We start from the raw sequence: 21,209 nt of genomic DNA, 5'->3' as shown, positions 1-21,209 counted from the left end.
CCTCCATAAACAAGAAAAATAAAAGATTTTAAACAATTGAAAACATTTCTTCCAAAAACTAAAGCACACTGGCAACCTGGTGCTGAATCAGATTCCCACACAGCAGAACAGCTGTAATCACAAAATAACTGCAAAGAAAGAGGAAAACATCTAAACAAAATGTCCAGTTTAATATCCAACCAATCAGCTTCTTTAAAAACTATAGTTCACTCAAATCACCATCTTCATGACAAAAGAAAAGAAAAATGTCTACAAAGTAGGCAAACCCAAGGGAGTGAAATACCAAGGTAATCAATCAATAAGTTGTTTCTTTTTTTAATCCTTACATTATATATTCTCTAAGAATGCCAATGTTGGTAAAAAAAAATAATAACTTACATACTTATTCAATGTTTACTGAATATGAATGATTTACTAAATATTAACTATAAAATGAACTTTTACCTCACTGTATTAATGTTAGAGATACTATTCTAAGATCTGAGGAGTAAAGATTAATAAGACAATGCCCCATGTTCAAAAGTTTACAGCATGGTACACCACTCCCACCCTCCTAGCCTCTTCACTGTAACGCTCCAACTGTCTTATATCAGAAATGTCACCACTTTCCACCCATATGGCATAGGCCAAACTCTTGAAAGTCATGCTGGATTTTTCTCTTTCAACACATAACCCATTACCAAGCCTAAATTAGTTACCCTCAATCCCTATACAACCAGAAGCCAACCAATTCTCACCAACTTGACTGCTAAGGACCAAGTCCAGGCCACCATCAAATCACACGTCTACCCCAGCAGCAAACTCCTGCCTGGTGTGCCTGCTCCCTCCAGCCTGCTCTCCACACAGCAGACACAGTGCTCTTTTCAAGGCATGAACAGAATCACATCATTCTCCTGGGCCTGCAACAAACCCTGTGATCTGACCCATAACTACCATTCTAATCTTATGCCCTACCACTGTCCCACTGACCGTTAACCACTAGCATCACTGGCTTTGTTTCCGTCCTTTGAACAGACCAAATTCATTGCCATCTCTGCTACTTCCTGGATACTTAATCCAGGTTGTCCTCATATCGCTGCACTCTTGTGTGCAGATCTCAGAACAACCTGATGGCCCAGCTGGAGTGCTAAAGTAGAAACTAAAAGCCACAGCATTTTATCCCATTGTTCTATTTTTAAAAGTTACCTTTCTGTTGAAGTGTAACACAACTACAAAAAAAAAAGAGAGAGAGAGAAAACTTTAAATAAGTGTATAGTTCAATGAATTCTCAAAAAGCAAAGACACCAAACTCACAAACTAGCACACAGATCAACAAACAGCCCCAGAAATGTGCCCAAGTCCCCACTTCCAGTCCCTATGCTCACAACAAGGTAACCACAGCCCTCACTTACAGATTACACCTTTACCTGGTTTTGACCTTCATATGAAGAAAATCATATAGTATGAATTCCTTTGTCTCCAGCTTCTTTCACTCAGTATTATGCTTCTAAGATTCATCTGTGTTGTGAGTATAGCTGTGTAGGATATTCACTGTGAAAAGCTTTATAATCATCTTTTTCATGAATATACATCTGTACAGTCTGAGATAACCTCTGTTGATTCTTTTTTTTCTTTTTCAGATTCTTTTCCCATATAGATTATCACAGAATTGAAAATTTTTGTACAAGTCTTTTAGTAAATATATAAAGACATTTCTACTAGGAATATGCATAATGGAACTTTGGTATCATATCATATGCATATACTCAGCTCCAGTATGTACCACACTAAATGGTTTTCCAAAGTGCCCATACCAATTTAAAAGCCAATGTTTGCATATGAGAATTCCAGATAATTCTTGCACCATTATTTTTTATTTTAGTCATTCTGGTGAATATATCATGGCATCTCACTGTGCTTTTGGTTTGCATTTCCAAGATAACTAATGAAGCTCTTTTCATATTTATTGACCATTTAGGTAGATATCTCCTTGTGTGAAGTGCCTGTTCAAGAGTTTTGCCCACTAAAAAAAAGAAAAATCAATTGTAGGTGTCAACATACTCTAGATAAAATCTTTTTTTTGCATAGAGGGAATCATTTGACCTAACACTATCATTGAAAATGCCACCCTTTCTTCACCATATTGTTAACGACACCTTTGTTAAAAAAAAAAAGAAAAAAAGTCTATTTGTTTATTCTTGTGCCAACACAGCAGTATTAAATTAGAATTCCTTTATAATATGCCTTGAGGTCTGATAAGTCCTCCTTTCTGTTCTTTTGCTTTAAAGCTAACTTAGTAACGCATGAACCCTCAGATTTTCATATAAAATCGACCAAAAAATAAATTTGCCAAGATTTTTAATGAGATTGCACCCTCAAAATCTTGTGTTTTATGACTCAGCATATTATTAATTTTGGTAAGTGATCCATGTGCATTATTTGATCAACCATCATTGGATACAGGGTTCTGTATGGCAACTAGACCATCTATATTAAATATTCTATCTCTTTTCCAGTTTTAACTTCCTCCTTATTCTATCAGCAACTAAGAAAGATGTGCTTAAGTCTTCCATTTGGATTGCTTTCATATCTGGAACATATACATCTTTCAGTGGGTAGCCTGCCTTTATCTTCAGTAATTTTTTTCCTTAAAATCCACTGTGTCAAATACTAGTAAGGTTATACCTGATTTCTTTCCATTTGTATTGTCATAACATACCTTTTTCCATTCTTTTATTTTCAAGTTTTCTGTGTCCTTATATTTTAAAATTATCTCTTCAGGGAAATTTGTTGGTTTTTGGATCCAACCAATTAACAACAGTGTTTTAATGGAAGTACTTAGTACTTAATGAAAGAGAGGATGGGAAAAGATATTTCATGCCAATGACAAGACAGGAAAGTAGGAGTTGCAATACTCATATCAGACAAAACACAATTTAAAACAAAGGCCATAAAGACAAAGAAGGACACTATTTAATGGTAATAGGATCCATTCAAGAAAAGGATATTAAAATCATCCATATATATGCTAATATAGGAGCGCCCAGATACATACAACAAATAATAACACATAAAAAGAGAAATTTATGGGAATACAGTAATAGTAGAAGACTTTAACACCCTACTCACATCAATGGACGGATCCTCTAGACAGAAAATCAATAAGGCAAGAGAGATCCTAAAGGACACGAAAGAAAAGTTAGACCTTATTGACATTTCCAGGGCATTACAGCCAAAAAAAATCAGAATGTACATTCTTTTCAAGTGCATATGGAACATTCTCAAGGACTGACCACATACTGGGGCATAAAACTAACCTCAACACATTTAAGAGCACAGAAATTATTTCAAGCATCTTCTCTGACCACAATGGCATAAAACTAGAAATGAGCCATAGGAAAAGAAATGAGAAAAAACTGACTACAGGTAGACTAAAAAACATGCTACTAAAAAAACAATGGGTCAATACAGAAATCAAAAGGGAAATTAAAAAATACCTCGAGACAAATGATAATGAAAACACAACCATTCAAAATCTATAGCACACTGCAAAAGCAATGCTTAGAGGGAAGTTCATAGCTGTACAGGCCTTCCTCAAAAAAGAAGAAAAACCTCAAATCAACAACTTAACTTACCACCTAAATGAATTAGAAAAAGAACAAACAAAACCTAAAGTTAGCAGAAGGAAGCAAATCATAAAGATCAGAGAGGAAATCAATAAAATAGAGATTCAAAGTCAATAGAAAAAAATCAATAAAAGTAAGAGCTTGGTCTCTGAAAGGATAAAGAAAATTGACAAACCTCTGGCCAGACTTACCAAAAAGAGGAAAGAACTCAAATAAACAAAATAAGAAATGAAAAAGGAGAAATCTCAATAGATACTGCAGAAATACAAAAAATAATAATAATAAGAGAATACTACAAATAATTCTATGCCAACAAATTTGATAACCTAGAAGAAATGGACAACTTTCTAGAGACATACACCCTGACAAAACTGAATCAAGAAGAAATAGGTCAACTGAACAGACAGATCACTAGAAATGAAACTGAATATGTAATAAAAACACTCACTACAAACAAAAGTTCAAGACCAGAGGCTTCACAGGCAAATTCTACCAAACTTGTACCCATCGTTAAATTTTTCCAATAGGTTGAAGAAGGAACACTCCCGAAGACGTTCTATGACACCACAATCACCCTAATTCCAAAACCAAAGATACTACCCATAAAGAAAATTATAGGCCAATATCTTCAATGAATATACACGCAAAAATTCTCAACAAAATTGTAGCCAACCAAATCCAACAACATATAAAAAAGATCACACCCCATGACCAAGTGGGATTCATCTCAGGTTCACAAGGATGGGTCAACACATGCAAATCAATCAATACCATGCACCACATTAACAAAAGAAAAGTCAAAAACCACATGATCGTCTCAATAAATGCAGAAAAAGCATTTGACAAAGTCCAACATCTATTCATTATAAAAACTCTTACCAAAGTGGGTACAGAGGGAACATACCTTAACATAATAAAAGCCATTTACAACAAATCCACAGCAAATATAATACTCAATGGAGAAAAACTGAAAGCCTTCCCACTAAAATCTGGAACAAGACAAGGGTGCCCACTCTCACCACTGTTATTCAACATAGTACTGGAAGTCCTAGCCACAGCAATCAGACAAACAAAAGAAATAAAAGGTATCCAAAATGGAAAAGAAGAGGTAAAGTTGTCACTGTGTGCAGATCACATGATACTATATATAGAAAACCCAAAGGACCCCACACAAAAGCTACTCAAACTGATTGCCAAATCCAGCAAAGTAGCAGGATACAAGATTAACATTCAGGAGTTCCCATTGTGGCTCAAAGGAAACGATTTCAACTAGGAACCATTGGGTTGTGGGTTCGACGCCTGGCCTTGCTCAGTGGGTTAAGGATCCGGTGCTGTGAGCTGTGGTGTAGGTCACAGATGCAGCTCGGATCTGGCGTTGCTGTGGCATAGGCCGGCAGCAACAGCTCCAATTAGACCCCTAGCCTGGGAACCTGCATATGCCACATATGCAGCCCTAAAAGGACAAAAGACAAAAAAAAAAGAAAAAAAAGATTAACATACAGAAATCAGTTGCATTTGGTGAAATCAGTTGCATAATGGTGAAATGTTAGAAAAGGAATATAAAAAAATAATACCTTTTAAAATCACATCCCACAAAATTAAACACCTAGGAATAAACCTGACTAAGGAGGTGAAAGACTTATATGCTGAGAACTATAAAACATGAATCAAGGAAATTAAAGAGGATTCAAAGAAATGGAAAGACATTCCATGCTCCTGGGCTGGAATAATTAATATGAGAAAAATGGCCATACAACCCAAAGCAATCTACAGATTCAATGCAATCCCCATCAAATTACTCATGACATTTTTCACAGAACTAGAACAAACAATCCAAACATTTATGTGGAACCACAAAAGACCCAGAATTGCCAAAGCAATTCTGAGGAACAAAAACCAAGCAGGAGGCATAACTCTCCCAGACTTCAGACAATATTACAAAGTTACAGTAATCAAGACAGTGTGGTACTGGTACCAAAACAGACATGCAGACCAATGCAACAGAACAGAGCACCCGTAAATAAACCCAGACACCAATGGTCAATTAATCTTCGAGAAAGGAGGCAAGAATACGAAATGAGAAAAAGACAGTCTTTTTAGCAAGTGATGCTGGGAAAACTGGAGAGCCTCATCTAAATCAATGAAACAAAAACACCCTCATGCCATGCATAAAAATAACCTCAAAATGGCTTAAAGTCTTAAAACAGACACCATCAAACTCCTAGAAGAGAACATAGGCAAACCATTCTATGACATCAACCATACAAATATTTTCTCAGGTCAGTCTCCCAAAGCAACAGAAATAAAAGCAAAAATAAACCAATGGGACCCAATCATACTCAAAAGCTTTTGCACAGCAAAGGAAACCATATAAAAACAAAACAAACAAACAAAAAAAACAATAGGCAACCAATGGAATGGGAGAAAATAGTTTCAAACAATGCAACTGACAACGGTTTAATCTCTAAAACACACAAACAACTTATACAACTCAACAGTAAAAAAAGCAACAACTCAATGGAAAAATGGACAAAAGACCTGAACAGACATTTTTCCAAAGATATACAGATGGCCAAGAAGCACACGAAAAAATGCTCAGAGTTCCTACTGTGGTGCAGCAGAAACGAATCAGACTAGGAATCATGAGGTTGAGGGTTTGATCCCTGGCCTTGCTCAGTGGGCTAGGGATCTGGTGAAGCTGTGAGCTGTGGTATAGGTCAGAGACACAGCTTGGATCTGGTGTGGCTGTGGCGCAATCCAGCAGCTGTAGCCCTGATTAAACCCCTAGCCTGGGAATTTCCATATACTCTGTGTTAATTAAAAAATTAATTAAAAAAAGAGTATGGCTTAATTTGTTGAATGCAATGGAAAAAGATACTTTAAAAAAAAAAAGAAAGAAAAAATGCTCAACATCAGTGATTTATTAGAGAAATGCAAGTTTAAACTACTATGAGGTACCACCTCACACCTCTCAGAATGACCATCATTAATAAGTCCAGAAATAACAAACATTGGAGAGAGTGTGGAGAAAAGGGAACCCTCCTACACTGTTGGTGGGAATGTAAATTAGGTACAACCACTATGGAAAACAGTATGGAAGTACCCCCAAAACCTAAATACAGAACTACCATGTGACCCAGCAATTCCACTCTTGAGCGTATATCCAGACAAAACTTTTCTTGAAAAAGACACATGCATCCATATGTTCCCTGCAGCACTACTCACAATAGCCAAGACATGGAAACAACCTAAATGTCCAGAGACAGATGAATGGATTAAGATGTGGTACATATACACAACAGAATACTACTCAGCCATAAAAAAGAACAAAATAATGCCATTTGCAGCAACATGGATGGAGACTCCCATACTAAGTGAAGTAAGTCAGAAAGAGAAAGACAAATACCATATGATATCACCTATATCTTGAATCTAATATTAAAGCACAAACAAACTTTTCCACAGAAAAGAAACTCATGGACTTGGAGAACAGACTTGTGGTTGTCAAGGGGGAGGGAGAGGAGGAGGGAGTGAGATGGGCTGGGACTTTGGGGTTAATAGATGAAAACTATTGCATTTGGACTGGATAAGCAATGAGATCCTGCTGTATAGCACAGGGAACTATATTTAGTCACTTGTGATGGAACATGATGGAGGATAGTGTGAGAAAAGAATATATATACATACATACATATATATATATATATATGACTGGGTCTCTGCTGTACAGTAGAAATTGACAGAATACAGAATGTTTGCTATTGCTCTTTCCTTCCCTTCAGTGAATCCAGAGTAGCCATTTTTTCCTCTGCATGGCATTTGGAAGTGATCTTGGTTTCCCCAGCTGAAGAGTGAATGAAGACACAGTTCAGGCTAATGCTGTGGGAAAAAACCCAAAGCACAATCACATATGGAGATGAACACACTCGAAGAGGCTCAGACAACTATCCTTTCATTTTTAATAATTTTGCTGGATATAGAATTTCTAGATTGTTAACTGTTTTCTCTTACCTTAAAGATAAGTTTCAGTTGTTGTCTACATTAGCTTTTTCTGTTAAAATAAGGCAGCTATCAGTCTGTTTCTTTTTTGAAAGTAATGCCTCTGGTTTTCTGTATGTTTTTTAGACTGTCTTCGTTTTCAATAGTTTTACCAAGATTTACCTGGGTGTCGTTTTCTTTATAGTGATGCTGCTTGAGGTTCACAGAACTTTTTCGATTTATCAGGTAAAGTTTTTGAAACAGTTCTGGAAAATTCTTAACCATTATTGCATCAAATTTGCTTCTTCCCCATCTTCTCACTTTTTTCCTTTAAATGCTAAAAGATCCTAATGTTATAAGATATATTGATACATTCACTATCCCACATATTTTAGTCTCTGTGCTTCATTTTAATTATTTTCTACCGACTTCTTTTCATCTTCACTAATCCCGTCTTTTGGTATGTCATATCTACTATCTAATTCAAACACTGACCTCACAATTTCAGCTTCTATATTTTTCCTGTCTAGAATGCCCATTTGGCATTTATATCTCCTAATTTTTTAGCAAAATTCTCCAACTTTTCACTGTTTTAACTTTCATTTGTAGAACATACCAATCATGGTTATTTTAGAGTCCTCATCTGTTAAATCCAATCAATATCTGAATCCTCCTATGTCAGTTTCATTGTCCAGTTATCTCATGGTTTTAGTTATATGGTCTTACCTCTTAGCACCCAGTCATTTTTTATTAAATGCTGGACACTGTACAGTTAAAAAAAAATTAGAAGACCCAGATTATTGTATTTCTCCAGAGTAGGTTCACCCTGACCTCTGCCAGGCAGGGTGGAAACTGTTCTCTTTAATCTAATCAGGGATTGAGCTGATTCAAGTCTGGCTGCAGCTGTGGTAGGCTTCAGCCAGCCTCAGCTGATCCTGTTGCTATAGCACCACCCTACAGCGCTTCCAACTAAAAGTCTGATGTGCATTGAGGGCGCCTCCACAGCAATATGAGACTGGAAAACACCATGCCTTTCAGAAGTGTATGGTTTAACTTTAAAGCATTCTGTCACACAGCTTCATAATTCTGCAAATATCTTGAGGAGGAGGCAGCAATGTTTCTGAGTTCCTCTGGATCTCCAATACTGTCACTTCAATCTCACAATACTGCCAAAAGCCCTACCTGTTTCTCTGTGCTCAAACACTAACTCTTTACTTGGGCTAAGGTCAAATTTTCAGCCTCTTGTCCATATCCAGAATCAGAAAAGCTCTAACCACTTCCCCAAGAGAAAAAAGCCTAGAGATTATCGATTCATGTGTTCAAAATTTTCTCCTCTCTGGGCTTTTAGTCACTATAGCACTCCTTGCTTTAAAAGCTCTTTGATGGCCTTATGCAAATTACCTTTGTATTTAATCTGTCTTTTGATAGCTGTTCTCAGCAGTAATATCAATGTGTTCAAGTTCTAATGTAAGATAAATTTTCTTGCCCTATTTTATCTTTATATCCACACCACTTTCTTTATATTGCTCATTAAAGATGTTTTATGTCCCTCCTTTCTTACTGAAACAGAAACCCCAAGAAAACAAAAGCTTTACTGCATCCTCAGCCTAGGGATACATGTCACTTATCATGCCTATTTCTGTTTTGTAAAGAATTCCAAACAGCCTCATCATTTTTCAGTATAAGAAAAGACAAAGGCTAATTCTACATGTTCTCAGAGAGAACTCTAATTCCCCCTTTCCATGCTTCCTTGCTTTTTCCTCCAAAATAGAGAGAAATTAGAGTAAATATGCTTTGGGTTTCTCTCCTTTATGGTTCTTTCTCTTTAGCTGATTAAGACCCTGGCAGTCACTCCTCTCCATGCCCAGCTCCCTGCTGTGCAGCAGGTAGACCTACCATGAGGCTCAGGGTGTGCATTCCATAGCAGGCTGCAGGCCTCTCTCTCTGATATAATGCAAACTAAATCTGTGACACAGGCCACAGTTCTCCATGCAGCTGATGGACAAATATATTCAGAATCTACTGTGTAGATCCAACTCTTCCCTGCAAAGACCAAAATATAACAAGAATATTGAGTACCCACTTTGTACACTTCTGGAACAAAGGGCCAGATTCAAGAAGCGGAGTGTAAAGTTCCCACTCTGACCTTGGGTCCCTGTCATATTCTCCAATTTGGCTTTTCCTAAGCCATGAACTTAAGTGTTATTACATGCTTACATAATATATACCTCATTGATGAAGTAGCTATTTTAATCTTCACCTGGCTCCTATCTGTTCTTCCTTAGTTAGGACCAAGGAGAGAGAGTGGTTATTAACTGGTAAACATTGACAGTGTGTAAGTGAATGGAGACTGAAGGTTGGGAAGGAAGTTTCCAAAAACAATCCCTATTTACTTGGATTGTTCTAATGCCCAACTATAAAAGGGGTCCCAGTTCACCTGGTATGTGCATTATTTTGAAATAATAATTCACTATAACTGCAGGAGATTAACAATTCTTACAAAAATACCTGTAAATCTCGTAATACTGTATTTCTGATAGTTACATTTTGAAAACATATTATTTATCCAGAGGTACAAAATCTCTTCTGCTGACAAAAATAAATTATGAAAATTTGATATTCTGTATTTTACAATATGCAGCTACCTAATAAACTGTAATGACTAATTGCTCTGGTAATTTCCCTAGCCTCAGACCTAAAAAATTTTCCTCACCAATCTTCAGGGAACAGATTTAGAGAAACAAACATATGAAAAACTTTTTGAATACCAGTAAGGCAGGCTCAGGCAGGTCAAGGAGAATGCTTTCATCATACTTTGTATAGCCTACAATTTATTACCTCTGGAGCCCTTCAAGATCATTGCTCCTTAAGGGTAAGAGCACGGCCTTTTTAAAAAGCAAAGTTTAAACCCCATTTTTTCCTAATGTCTTTGTACTGAGAAACTTTTCTACTAAGTTATATGTAACAGTAAGAAATCAAGCAGTATCTAATAAAATATATCTGATTTCATTTCCTATAAAAACATCACATAGAATTGAGATATTTCACCTAAATCTCCAGTTCTTATCTGGTTCTTTGGGATTCTGTGAGTTCATAACTATCTAACAGCAAGAACTGTCCACAAAGGTTCATCCAGTATTACTGAACCATAGCAAGGTATGCTGGCTCGACCTGCATCAGATCACACCACTGAATACCCATCTAGGAGTTCCCGCTGTGGGAAGGTAGGTTAAGGATTTGATTGCAGCGGCTCAGGTCACTGCAGAGGGGCAGGTTCAATCCCTGGGCACAGTGGATTAAAGGATTTGGTGTTGCTGCAGCTGCAGTGTAGATTCAATCCCTGGCCCGGGAACTTCCATGTGCCCAGGTGCAGCCAAAAAAAAAACAAAAAAACACCTCACCCATCTACATGAGCTGAACTACTGAAAGACTGTGAAGAGAACACCCAGCTTGAGCAGGAAAGAAAGAGGAATGGGACTGAGCCCTTTGTGATCTCGTGATAGATGCAGACACGAATAAATGACTCCACTGGAAACATCAGGATAATGCCAAGTTCTGAGAACTCACCAAGCCAGTCTCCACACAAAAACCTTTTGCAGGCCATGCAAGATAATGCACTGCCATCAGAGAAGAGCCATTTGGAGGGTTCGAGAAGACAATGGATTCATCGACACTTTGGAATACCTGAACAGTAGACTGAAAAGGTGGTGATGAAAATGTGTGATCCATGTTTCATTCTACAGGTACCAAAATTTAAACGTGTGTCTAGACTAAGAGCCAGTGCCTAGAGGGGACATATTTGAACTGTGGTTTGGAATACTGAAGAAAATATTGCAGAAAGAGAAGATCTTGAAGATTCCAAAACAAGGATTATTGAGAATTTTAACATGACATGAATGGATTTTGGTCTTAAGGACAGACAAGACAATAATTCTCTTCCTACCCCTGGGAAATCTCAAATCCTGGTGGCCAACACAGAACAAAGCTGAGGTGCTAGTTAATGCTCCAAGTCAAGCTTCACCTCTGGGGGTAATGGGGGAGGTGGCAGCAGATGTCAATGCCCCCCACTGAACCCCCTCAGGTACCCAAAGAGCCTCTCCCAAACTAATAGGGGCTCATGCACACCAGTAGGCTTAATCCTAAATGGTACCTCCAAGTTCCTTTGGTGTGAAATGGCTCCCGAGGGGCTCTTGGCCCTGTCCACCAGAACTACTGGCACCAAAAGAAAAGCAAATATAAGGTGAGAAAGAGTTATGCCACATACTCTCTCTCGCATAGCATCATTTTCCAGACTCTACCACCAGTATCTGGCTCATGTTTCATAACCACAACATAGGTAACCACTGGCTTGAGGCGAAGCACTATTGAGAGCTGCAGGTGGTTCACTTTGAAGCTATGGGGCATATTAGAAATGCCTGAAATAAGTGATCCCAATTTACTCGCCAAAGAAGAAAAGGCTCCTTATCTCCCTCTGAGAAGCCCAACAAGTTCTACAAGGAGAAGTCTGTGGAAGGACCACTCATTCTCCTCTCTCTGTGCACCTTCTGAATCCTGATGTTAGAGGAGACCACTGACTGGAACTGTCCACCCTAGCCAAGCAGATAATACCCACATAAATGAGCTGTCTCACAGCAGAAGGCCCTGACAAGGAACAGGGTGCTGCTCTGAAGACTGACCAGGAGGATTTGGGAGGGGCCAATAGGAGGGAGGAGAAAACCAACTTCCCAGGATCCTTGGCGCTGGAATCCATCTTGGCTGAGAGGTGTGTGAGCCACCAAGAATGACCCTAAGCCAGACCAAATATGGGCCAAGCAGGATGAATGGCCAGAGACAACCCAGAAACCAACCACACTCCCCTAAAACTGGAGACTGGGAGCCACGTGGCAGAGCAGTTCTCCTAGGTTCCCTTACCCGGCTGCTCTTTGCCAGGGTGTCCTTTCCCAAAAAAGTCTTTTGCTTTCTCAACAAATGTCTCCTAGGACAATTCATTTCCAAATGTTAGACTACAGCCCATTCTGGGTCCCTAGAAGGGCCCCTTCCTGGTACCTCTTTGGGTAAGACGCTAAGAATAAAACTCAAGGCTGGCCAGAAGCTCTCTTAATTAACATAATAAGGAATAGGATTAAAGCTAGCAGAGAGTAACCTTTGCAGCTCAAAAGCTATTGATTTTCTCCTGCCCAGCCCAGCAGCACAACAGGACAGAACAGAGAATGGCAGACAATCCAGCCAGAAGACAAGACTCAGAGAAGCAAGAACCACAGAAGGGAGGGAAAAGATGCATGAAATAAGAGGTTAAAGGGATCAAAGGTCTTAGGTGAACAGAGCAGGCTTGAAGAAGATGGGGACACTCTTTATCAATACCTTTCTGAATTGTGAAAAAAGTATTACTTATTCAAAACATGAGCATAAAACAAGAAGTCAAGAAAACAGAGAACAACAATCATTACAGGAATGTAACATTACCTGAACCTTCTTAGAATGTATAAAATCAACAGCTCTTTGGGTGGCAAAGTGAGAGAACTAGGGATACTAGTGTGTAAAAACAAATAATAATGTAAAGACATCAAAAAACCTCAGGAAAACATAATGCAAAACTAGATGATCTACTGTGGCACCATCAGCCTCCTTAAGTTTCCCATATGTTTTTCAAAATAAAAATAATTACCGGCTTAGCAATGCATCACAACTAGCTGTTCAAGATATTAATCTGACCACTACACTGAAATTTCAGAGGCCACAAAACAAATATCAAAAGTCATTAACAGCCACTTAAATAATTGATATTTTTCTCATTTATGACTTAGTTTATATTTTTGTCACATAAATGTTTGATTTTTGAAAACCTTTATGGTAAAAATTTAACTGCTGAGAAAATTAAGACTTTATAGAAAAATAGTGAAAGCCACAAAAAATTTTGGTGTATAAACACAACAACATGCTAAATTAAGGCAAATCAGTAACATTTCCACTTAAAGACTGTATTATGAAAAAAAAAAGACTGTATTATGAATTTCCATTGTTCCTTACCCACACTACAGAAACCTTTCAATAATATTTCCATCACTCCCCACATACAGCAGTTTCAGCAATATGGTGATGCTTAAATGTATTTTGCTTGCAGAAAATACATTATGATATGTTTTATGTGTCAATTTGGCTAGATGGTAGAACCCAGTTACTCAAATACTAATCTAGGTTTTGCTGTGAAGGTATTTTGTAGACGCTGCTAAATCCACGATCAGGTGACTTTAAATAAAGAAGATTACTGTCAGTATTCTGTGTGGCCCTCGTTCAATCCAAAGCCTTAACTGCAAAAAGTAAGTTTTGCCAGAGAAGTTCTGCCTCGAGTCTGAAGCATCAGCTTTTGTCTGAGTTTCCAGCTAACAGATTCCAACCAGCCCCCTCCCCGCCCATAATCACATTAGCCAATTCCTTAACTATTTATCTATCTACCTATCTATCCATCCATTGGTTCTGCTTCTCTAGAGACCCCAAGTGCTAAATACACATTTAGAGAGACATTTTATGTGCAGTTCTCTGATCCAGCAGTCTATCCCTTTCTGATTTTATGATCTTAGTACACACATTTCAGCTCCCACCCTTCTCATGGAAACCACCAAATAAAACTCTTAGGACTGGAGTTTTCTTTTCCAAGTTTTTTTTTTTTTTTTTTTAACAATATCTACAGCTCTGCTTTTCTATCTCCATCCCTCAGGCCCTTCTTTGTCTAAAGATTAGAAAAAAATAGTAATGGAAATAAATGGCATAAAGCAAGATAAAAATCCTAATATACAGATGTATATTTGCATATACAAATTCCTGCATCAGAGAGACTTTAGACCACAAAAGACTATGATGTCGTAGTTCTTTAAATATATATTTTCAAAGGTATGGGACATTTAAGCTGGGATTTTCATTCCAACATGGAGCTCAAAAATGTTTCAACTGAGAAATAAAAAGTTAGAAGGAAAAGTATAATTTCATTTACAGAAATCAAATTCAAATCCATAAAAAGAATATGTTTATTTTGAAATCCGAACATCCTTATTCATGGGTAACTTCTTTTTAAATGATGCACTATATACTACAGAGCTATGTAAGAATTGTCTAGTTAGCTATTTCCACATGTTTTCTTTTTAGGGCTGCACCTGCAGCATACGGAAGTTCCTGGGCTAGTTGAATCGGAGATGCAGCTGCCAGCCTACGCCATAGTCACAGCAACACTGGAACTGTGACCTACACTGCAGCTTGCAGTAATATCTGATCCTTAACTCACTGAGGAAGGCCAGGAATCAAACCCACATCCTCATGAATAGTACGGGTTCTTACCCTGCCGAGCCACATCAGGAACTCCTCCACGGTATTTATTTTAAAGTGCTAAACTTTCAAGGTACTCGGTCGGTACAAGGTACTTAAAATGGAAACATTTCAATGCATAAACAGTCAACTGGAATCACTATCTGTCAATTAGCTTTATAAATGCATTAAATAGTACAAAGGGAAAAATATGTTGAATACTTAAAATAACAATCACATCCTCACCTCCCACATTAACCTGTAATCCATATTTTCATCCAAGTCTTCCGGCATTCTCTTCTCTCCAGCAAAAGGTCCAAACTTTTCACCCTAAGTAATAATTATATTGAAAAAGGATTAGTGTAATACTCAAGTTACTAAAATTAACCATTATTTCTCTTATGAAAAAATTTTTTCTCTGAATCCTCATGCCCAAAGCTTGAGATACATTTAAAATATTAACTAATTTAGCCAACACAAAATATTTACATATTTAAAATCCAATTCAATCTATTTTTAACCAAAGAGCCCAAATCCAAAACACAGGAGCCAACATAAAACGGTTAAATTACTCAACCACGGCTCTGAATATTATATGTTTCAATCCTCCGCAGCCTCTGGCAAGTGGTCTTAAAATGACAAGCATTGAGTCTTGCCTGACTTGAGAGACAAGCCCACCAGGCAGAAAATCACCTGGTTTCCATAAAAATAATAAATTCATCCCAATTATGAACAAGAAAGAAGGAGGCTTGCCATTCTCAGAGGAAGCCTGTTCATAAATAATGTTTAAATTCTCCTTCCAATCTTTCAAACAACCAAGGGGGCACTCCATAAACCAGGGTTCTCAAAGTGCGTGCTTTGAATCACCAGCATGAGATTCATCAGCGATGCTCATTTCAAATTCAGAATCCTATGCTTATTAAGATCAGAATCTCTGGGAGTGGGACAAGGGGAGCTGCATTTGGACCAGTTCCCATGTGAGAAACGCTGGTACACACCAGAGTGGGCCCAGCAGGGAGGGACCTGGGAGGCAGGGTCAATGGGTGAGCAACACTTTCTTCTCAATTAAGGCAACCAGAGCAAGGCCTGGAAAAGCAGAGTGAGGTCGAGCACGTCTAGCCAGATGATGTGCAGAGATGTGTGCAGAGCAGACACAGGGTCATTGGAGGCTTTGCAAGCCTCCACCTGCAAATATTCTACAGTGGAACCCTTCTCCTCATAAGGAGGTAGAGGAAGAAAACCAATAACTGCTCCAGGGTAAATTCTGATGATCACTGTCAGGAGGAAAAATAACCACCAGAAAAATGTTTCGAGGAATGTAATGACTTAACGAACAACAGAAAACCCAGCTCCTGGCAAGAGACAAATGTTAAAGCTTAAAGGAATTGCAACTAGCTAACCCAGTTAAAGAGAGAGAAAGAAAAGAGGTCTGAGAAGTCACAAGTAAAGACACAGCCTGGAAGACCTACTGTTTAATATTAACTTGGAGGCACAAAACAGCTAAGGAGATTGCTAAAACCAAGTCTATAATCCTAAACAACCCAAAAATAAGCACACCAAAGAAACAGGGAGATTGCTATTTAGCTGTTTCAGCCAATCTGGAAAGATGGACCAAAAAGCAAGGTGTGTTTTTGGTAATAAATTTGAGGATTTGGTATTAATGCATATATAGCTCAACTTTTTACTCTATCTTGTCATGCATTTAGCCTTTATAAACTACCATGGAAGGAAATCATCTGAGTACACATTTTCCAACATAACTGATCTACGCATGCCAATCAGTTCATCTTCGCAGGAAAATCTGGAGGGAATAGAAAATTGTATCTATCAATTCAGAAGCATTCAAAGGACTGAAGAGGAAGGGATGGAAACCCAAATAAAGGCACTGGGTTTGGGAAAAAACATAACTACTTGGATGCAGGCCTAATATTATTAAGTAATTTACAGGTGAAAACAAAATTTACTGCATATACATCTCTTAGAATAGTGGGAAAAGCATTAGCTGAGGCTTCCAGAAATCTGGATCCTCATCCTTGCTCTGCCACTCTGTGACACATTAGGATGTCACAAAGTTCTGAGCTTCAGTTTCATAACCTATAAAACTTAGGGATTTGGGTTAGCTGTTTTCTAAGAATCCTTCCAGCACTCAAATCTAATAAGAGGAGCTTCCACAGAACAAATTTAGAACAATTTGAAAATAAAAAGAACAAGAATGTAATTGTTGGAAACAAGTTAATAAATTCTTAAGTCCATAATGATTGCTGGAGAAAGAAAAAAAATGAATTGTTTAAAAGCCTCATTTGCCACAACTACAGCTTACTAAAATTAATAAAGAGAAAAAACTAAGCATTTCGTCCTATCTTTTCAATAATAATGCTAGTTCAGGATAACCACACAATAGCAAACAAGGAAAGAAAGCTCTTCTCTACAAAGGAATGCTAACTTACAAATAAAGGAGGATTATTCAAGTGAAATCCCCACTGTGAAATTCCTAATAATACAACTAATTCAGGCAAGGATTATCAATGGATATTAAAACCATTAGGTAAAAGGTTGATAGTAAAATAGGTATTCATACACCATCAGCTCACAGATTACTGGTCAAGCAAAAAGTATCTTTACACTGGAAAAATTAGGTTAACTGTGTGTTGGCATTACTAAGGGAAAAAGCAGGTATTATACACCCTCTGTCATAACATAGTGTGAAGTAAACCATCCTAGCCCTTCATTCCCCAGTGTCTGCCATAGGGATATGACAAGGGTGTTTGCTAAACTGCCCAGGAACCTCTAGCAGCAAAAGGGCAAGTGGACATGCACAGACCGCTTCCTCTTAGTCCCATCTCTCACCCGGCACCCGGGAGACCCTACTACCTAAGAAGAGAGCACACAGATAAGACACAGGAGAGAGGTAGGTGGATGCTTTCTATCTTCCTTCCTGCTCTCTCAGACAAAACTGCACAACTTTCTGCAGTGTAAAAAGGATCAGGTGGGAGTTCCCTCTGTGTTGCATACAGTTAACAATAGGGCTTGACTCTGAGGCAGCACAAGTTTGATTCCTGGCCTGGCGCAGGGGCTTAAGGATCTAGTATTGCTGCATCTGTGACACAAAAAAGGAAAAAAATTAAAAAGATGGGGTGGGGAGAAGTGTTTAACACAAAATGTCAGGGTGTTAAAAAAAAAAGGTAAAATAATCTATATCTAACTCTCAGATTGGAAGAAATACAGATGACAAACACTTTAAATAATGTGCCTTGGGCAAACAACCAGACCAATCCAGATTGTGAGATACTGAATGAAAAACGAGCCTCATTTTTTCAGAAAGTAACTGGTCTTTTGTTTTGTTTTGTTTTGTTTTAAGGGAATGGGAAGAGGGAGACTGTTAAAGGGGATTTAATAGAAATAACCAAGTCTAATAGGTTGTCCATGAGGACCCTGATTCAAAAATAAACAGCTATAAAAACATTTTGCGGGCACTTGGAGTAATCTGAATATGGGCTGGAATTAGAAGACATTAGGAAATCACTATTATTTTTGTTGGATGTTAAAATGATAGTGTGGCTATTTAGGAAAATGTCCTTATGTTGAAATATGGAGGAATGAATTGCCATAATGTCTGTAATTTGCTTTGAAATGGTTCAGCAAATAAAAAATATATACATATAGATGAAATAAGTTATATAAAAGTGAATCAATCTGCAGTTGAATCATTTATACGTGAAATGTTTTTCACAGGAGTCTAAAGTCCCCACTTAGAACATAATTATATTTCAATGCTAAACAACTGTGCCTGTGTGTGCTCTTGCAATACAATTAGGCCATCAATAAAATGCATTCCTAAAAAGTTCAATATGAAAAGTATCCAATCTTCTTTCCCTACTGTGACTGTCCAAGTAGAGATAAGTTGTCTCCCTCTGTCCACTCTCATTAGTACTACAACACTGACCTTGTTAACGGTACTAATACATCCAGGTAGAAAAACTACATTTACCAGCTCCCCATTTAGACAGAGAGACCTAAAAACCTGGAAGCAGAAATCACTGTATGAACCTACCACAAATGCTGGCACCCTCATGCCTTGGTGCATTCCTTTCTCTTCATCTGAAATAAGAGCATAATAGCTAGAGCTAAAGCAGCCGTTTTGAGGCCAACAGAACTGCAAATATGTCCACCCCAACATTTTTGAGCCACTGAACTGTTAGCAGCGAATATGCACCTTGTTACAGGAAGAACATAACCTCAGAGGCTTAGATTACTACAGTTGTCTCTGTTACTCTGAGCCAATACAGAAAATATCAAACAAAAGAACTGCACTCGTGCCCAGGATATAAGAGAATTATTCTTCAGGAAATGCATCAGTTATAAAAATAAATATGAGGAGTTCTCATTGTGGCTCAAGGAGAAACGAACCCAACTAGTATCCACGAGGATGCAGGTTTGATCCCTGGCCTTAAGAATCTCACATTGTGGTGTAGGCTGTAGATACAGCTCAGATCTGGCATTGCTGTGGCTTAGGCCGGCAGCTGCACCTCTGATTCAACCCCTAGCCTGGGAACTTCCATATGCCACACCTGCAACCTTAAAAAAATAAAAATAAAAATAAATATGAAGTGGGAAAAGCAGGAGAACTGTGAGGAAGAAGTAATCCTATAATATGGTGACCTTAACACAGCACCTTTTCCATTAACCAAAACTCTAAGCCACGTGCTTCTCTTAAAACAACTGCTACTAGCACATTCAGGCAACTAAGTGTAAGTGAAGCCTTAGTTTCTGACACAGAACTGGTGTGAGGCATTCTCTCAAGCAGGCTGAGTAATAAACTGGAAAATGGCAGAAGAGCCAGTGCTGAGGGCTATAAACTAGGGTATCCTGAGGAGAAGCTCAAAGTCAGAGAAAGCTGGGGCCACAGCCCACAGTTCTTCCCATCCTTGCAGCCCAGAAAAGTGCAAGGAGACCAGAAAGCTAACAGACAGGGAACTGACAGTCTACCTGCCTGCAGGCCTATAGCAATAGAGGCCCCTTTGCCTAGAGGGCAGGACTGATACCACAGAGGGTTCTCCAATCATCAGTCTTGGGCTTCAATAAAACAACCAAGACAAACCGCTGATACAAAGGAGCCTAGCAGCCTACAAGGGAGACCAAATAGAAAAAAAAAAAAAAAAATCCCTACTCTGTGTAAAACAGAAATTCAGTGGGAGACAAGAGTATTCTAATTAAAAGGAACATGTCAATTACATAAGACAATTTAAGGAAAATCAAATACAGCAAAGTTTAAGAGTAAAAAAACAATTTCCAAGCTAAATATTTTCAGAGGATAAACTGAAATGCAACAACCTGAGAATCACTTACCCAGTCAGGAAATCCTTTATTTACAGTCAGAGATGGGAAGGAGAGCTACTTGATGATATACACAGATTCAGAGAGAATATTATCCATGATTTAATGACAAAAAGGACCACAAAAAGTCTCTAAACAACCATAACAAAGGACAGAAATTAGAAGAAGAAAATGAGTAACCAGTGTATATACACACAAAATTAATGTAAGACAATTGGGTATGTAGAACATACCTGTTAAATAATAACTCTTGAAACAACAAGAGATATACTTTAAAAAAAAAATTCTATTAAGTAACAGAGCATTTCACCAAAACTGGAATTTGGGGGGAAGAAAGGCACAAAGATAAAAACATCTCCAAAGTTGCAGGGGAGGCAGAAGTTGGGGAAGCAGCGGCAGGAAGAAAGGAGAAGAAGGAATAGAGAAACAAACATCTTGTAGAAGAAATCATATGTTTTTATGGAGAAAATGGTTAAGCTCTAGCTATCAAACAAAAAAATCATGAGCATCTGATTACAAACGAGAGGAAGAGTCAGTAAATCACTAAAGGACAAGAAGAGTAGAGTTAACAAAGTAACAAGAGTCGGAAAAAAATAAACAGTAACGAACAGACAGCAAAAATTAAAAAATTAAAAATAAGCAACAATATGAAATAAGCAATGAGCATGGAGAAAGAGGACAAAAATAAAAGTCAACTATATCAGTCACTAAATATAAAAAGGAGTTCCCATCGTGGCTCAGAGGAAAGGAATCTGACTAGCATCCATGAGAACAAAGGTTCCATCCCTGGCCTCACTCAGTGGGTTAAGGATCTGGCGCTGCCATGAGCCGTGTGGTGTAGGTTGCAGATGTGACTCCAATCTGGTGTTGCTGTGGCTGTGGTGTAGGCCTGTGGCCACAGCTCCTATTCTACCCTTAACCTTGGAACCTCCATATGCCATGGGTGCAGCCCTAAAAAGACCAAAAAAAAAAGTTAAATTCTCTTATTAAATGAGA

General features: G+C 38.1%; 1 protein-coding gene across 4 annotated transcripts in view; it reads right to left on the bottom strand.

Annotated features, from left to right (window-relative positions):
- Positions 1 to 21,209, bottom strand: part of PRDM5 (PR/SET domain 5) — a 190,754-nt gene that overhangs the window by 157,458 nt on the left and 12,087 nt on the right. For all 4 annotated transcript variants that reach the window (XM_047799170.1, XM_047799168.1, XM_047799167.1 and 1 more), the window contains exon 2: positions 15,126 to 15,209. In XM_047799170.1, coding sequence (XP_047655126.1) covers positions 15,126 to 15,209 — 84 coding nt within the window. The remainder of the gene's footprint in view (positions 1 to 15,125; positions 15,210 to 21,209) is intronic.

The sequence above is a fragment of the Phacochoerus africanus genome, chromosome 10 (assembly GCF_016906955.1).
Source record: "Phacochoerus africanus isolate WHEZ1 chromosome 10, ROS_Pafr_v1, whole genome shotgun sequence".
Taxonomy (NCBI): Eukaryota; Metazoa; Chordata; class Mammalia; order Artiodactyla; family Suidae; genus Phacochoerus; species Phacochoerus africanus.
This window is presented reverse-complemented; position numbering and strand designations above follow the sequence as displayed.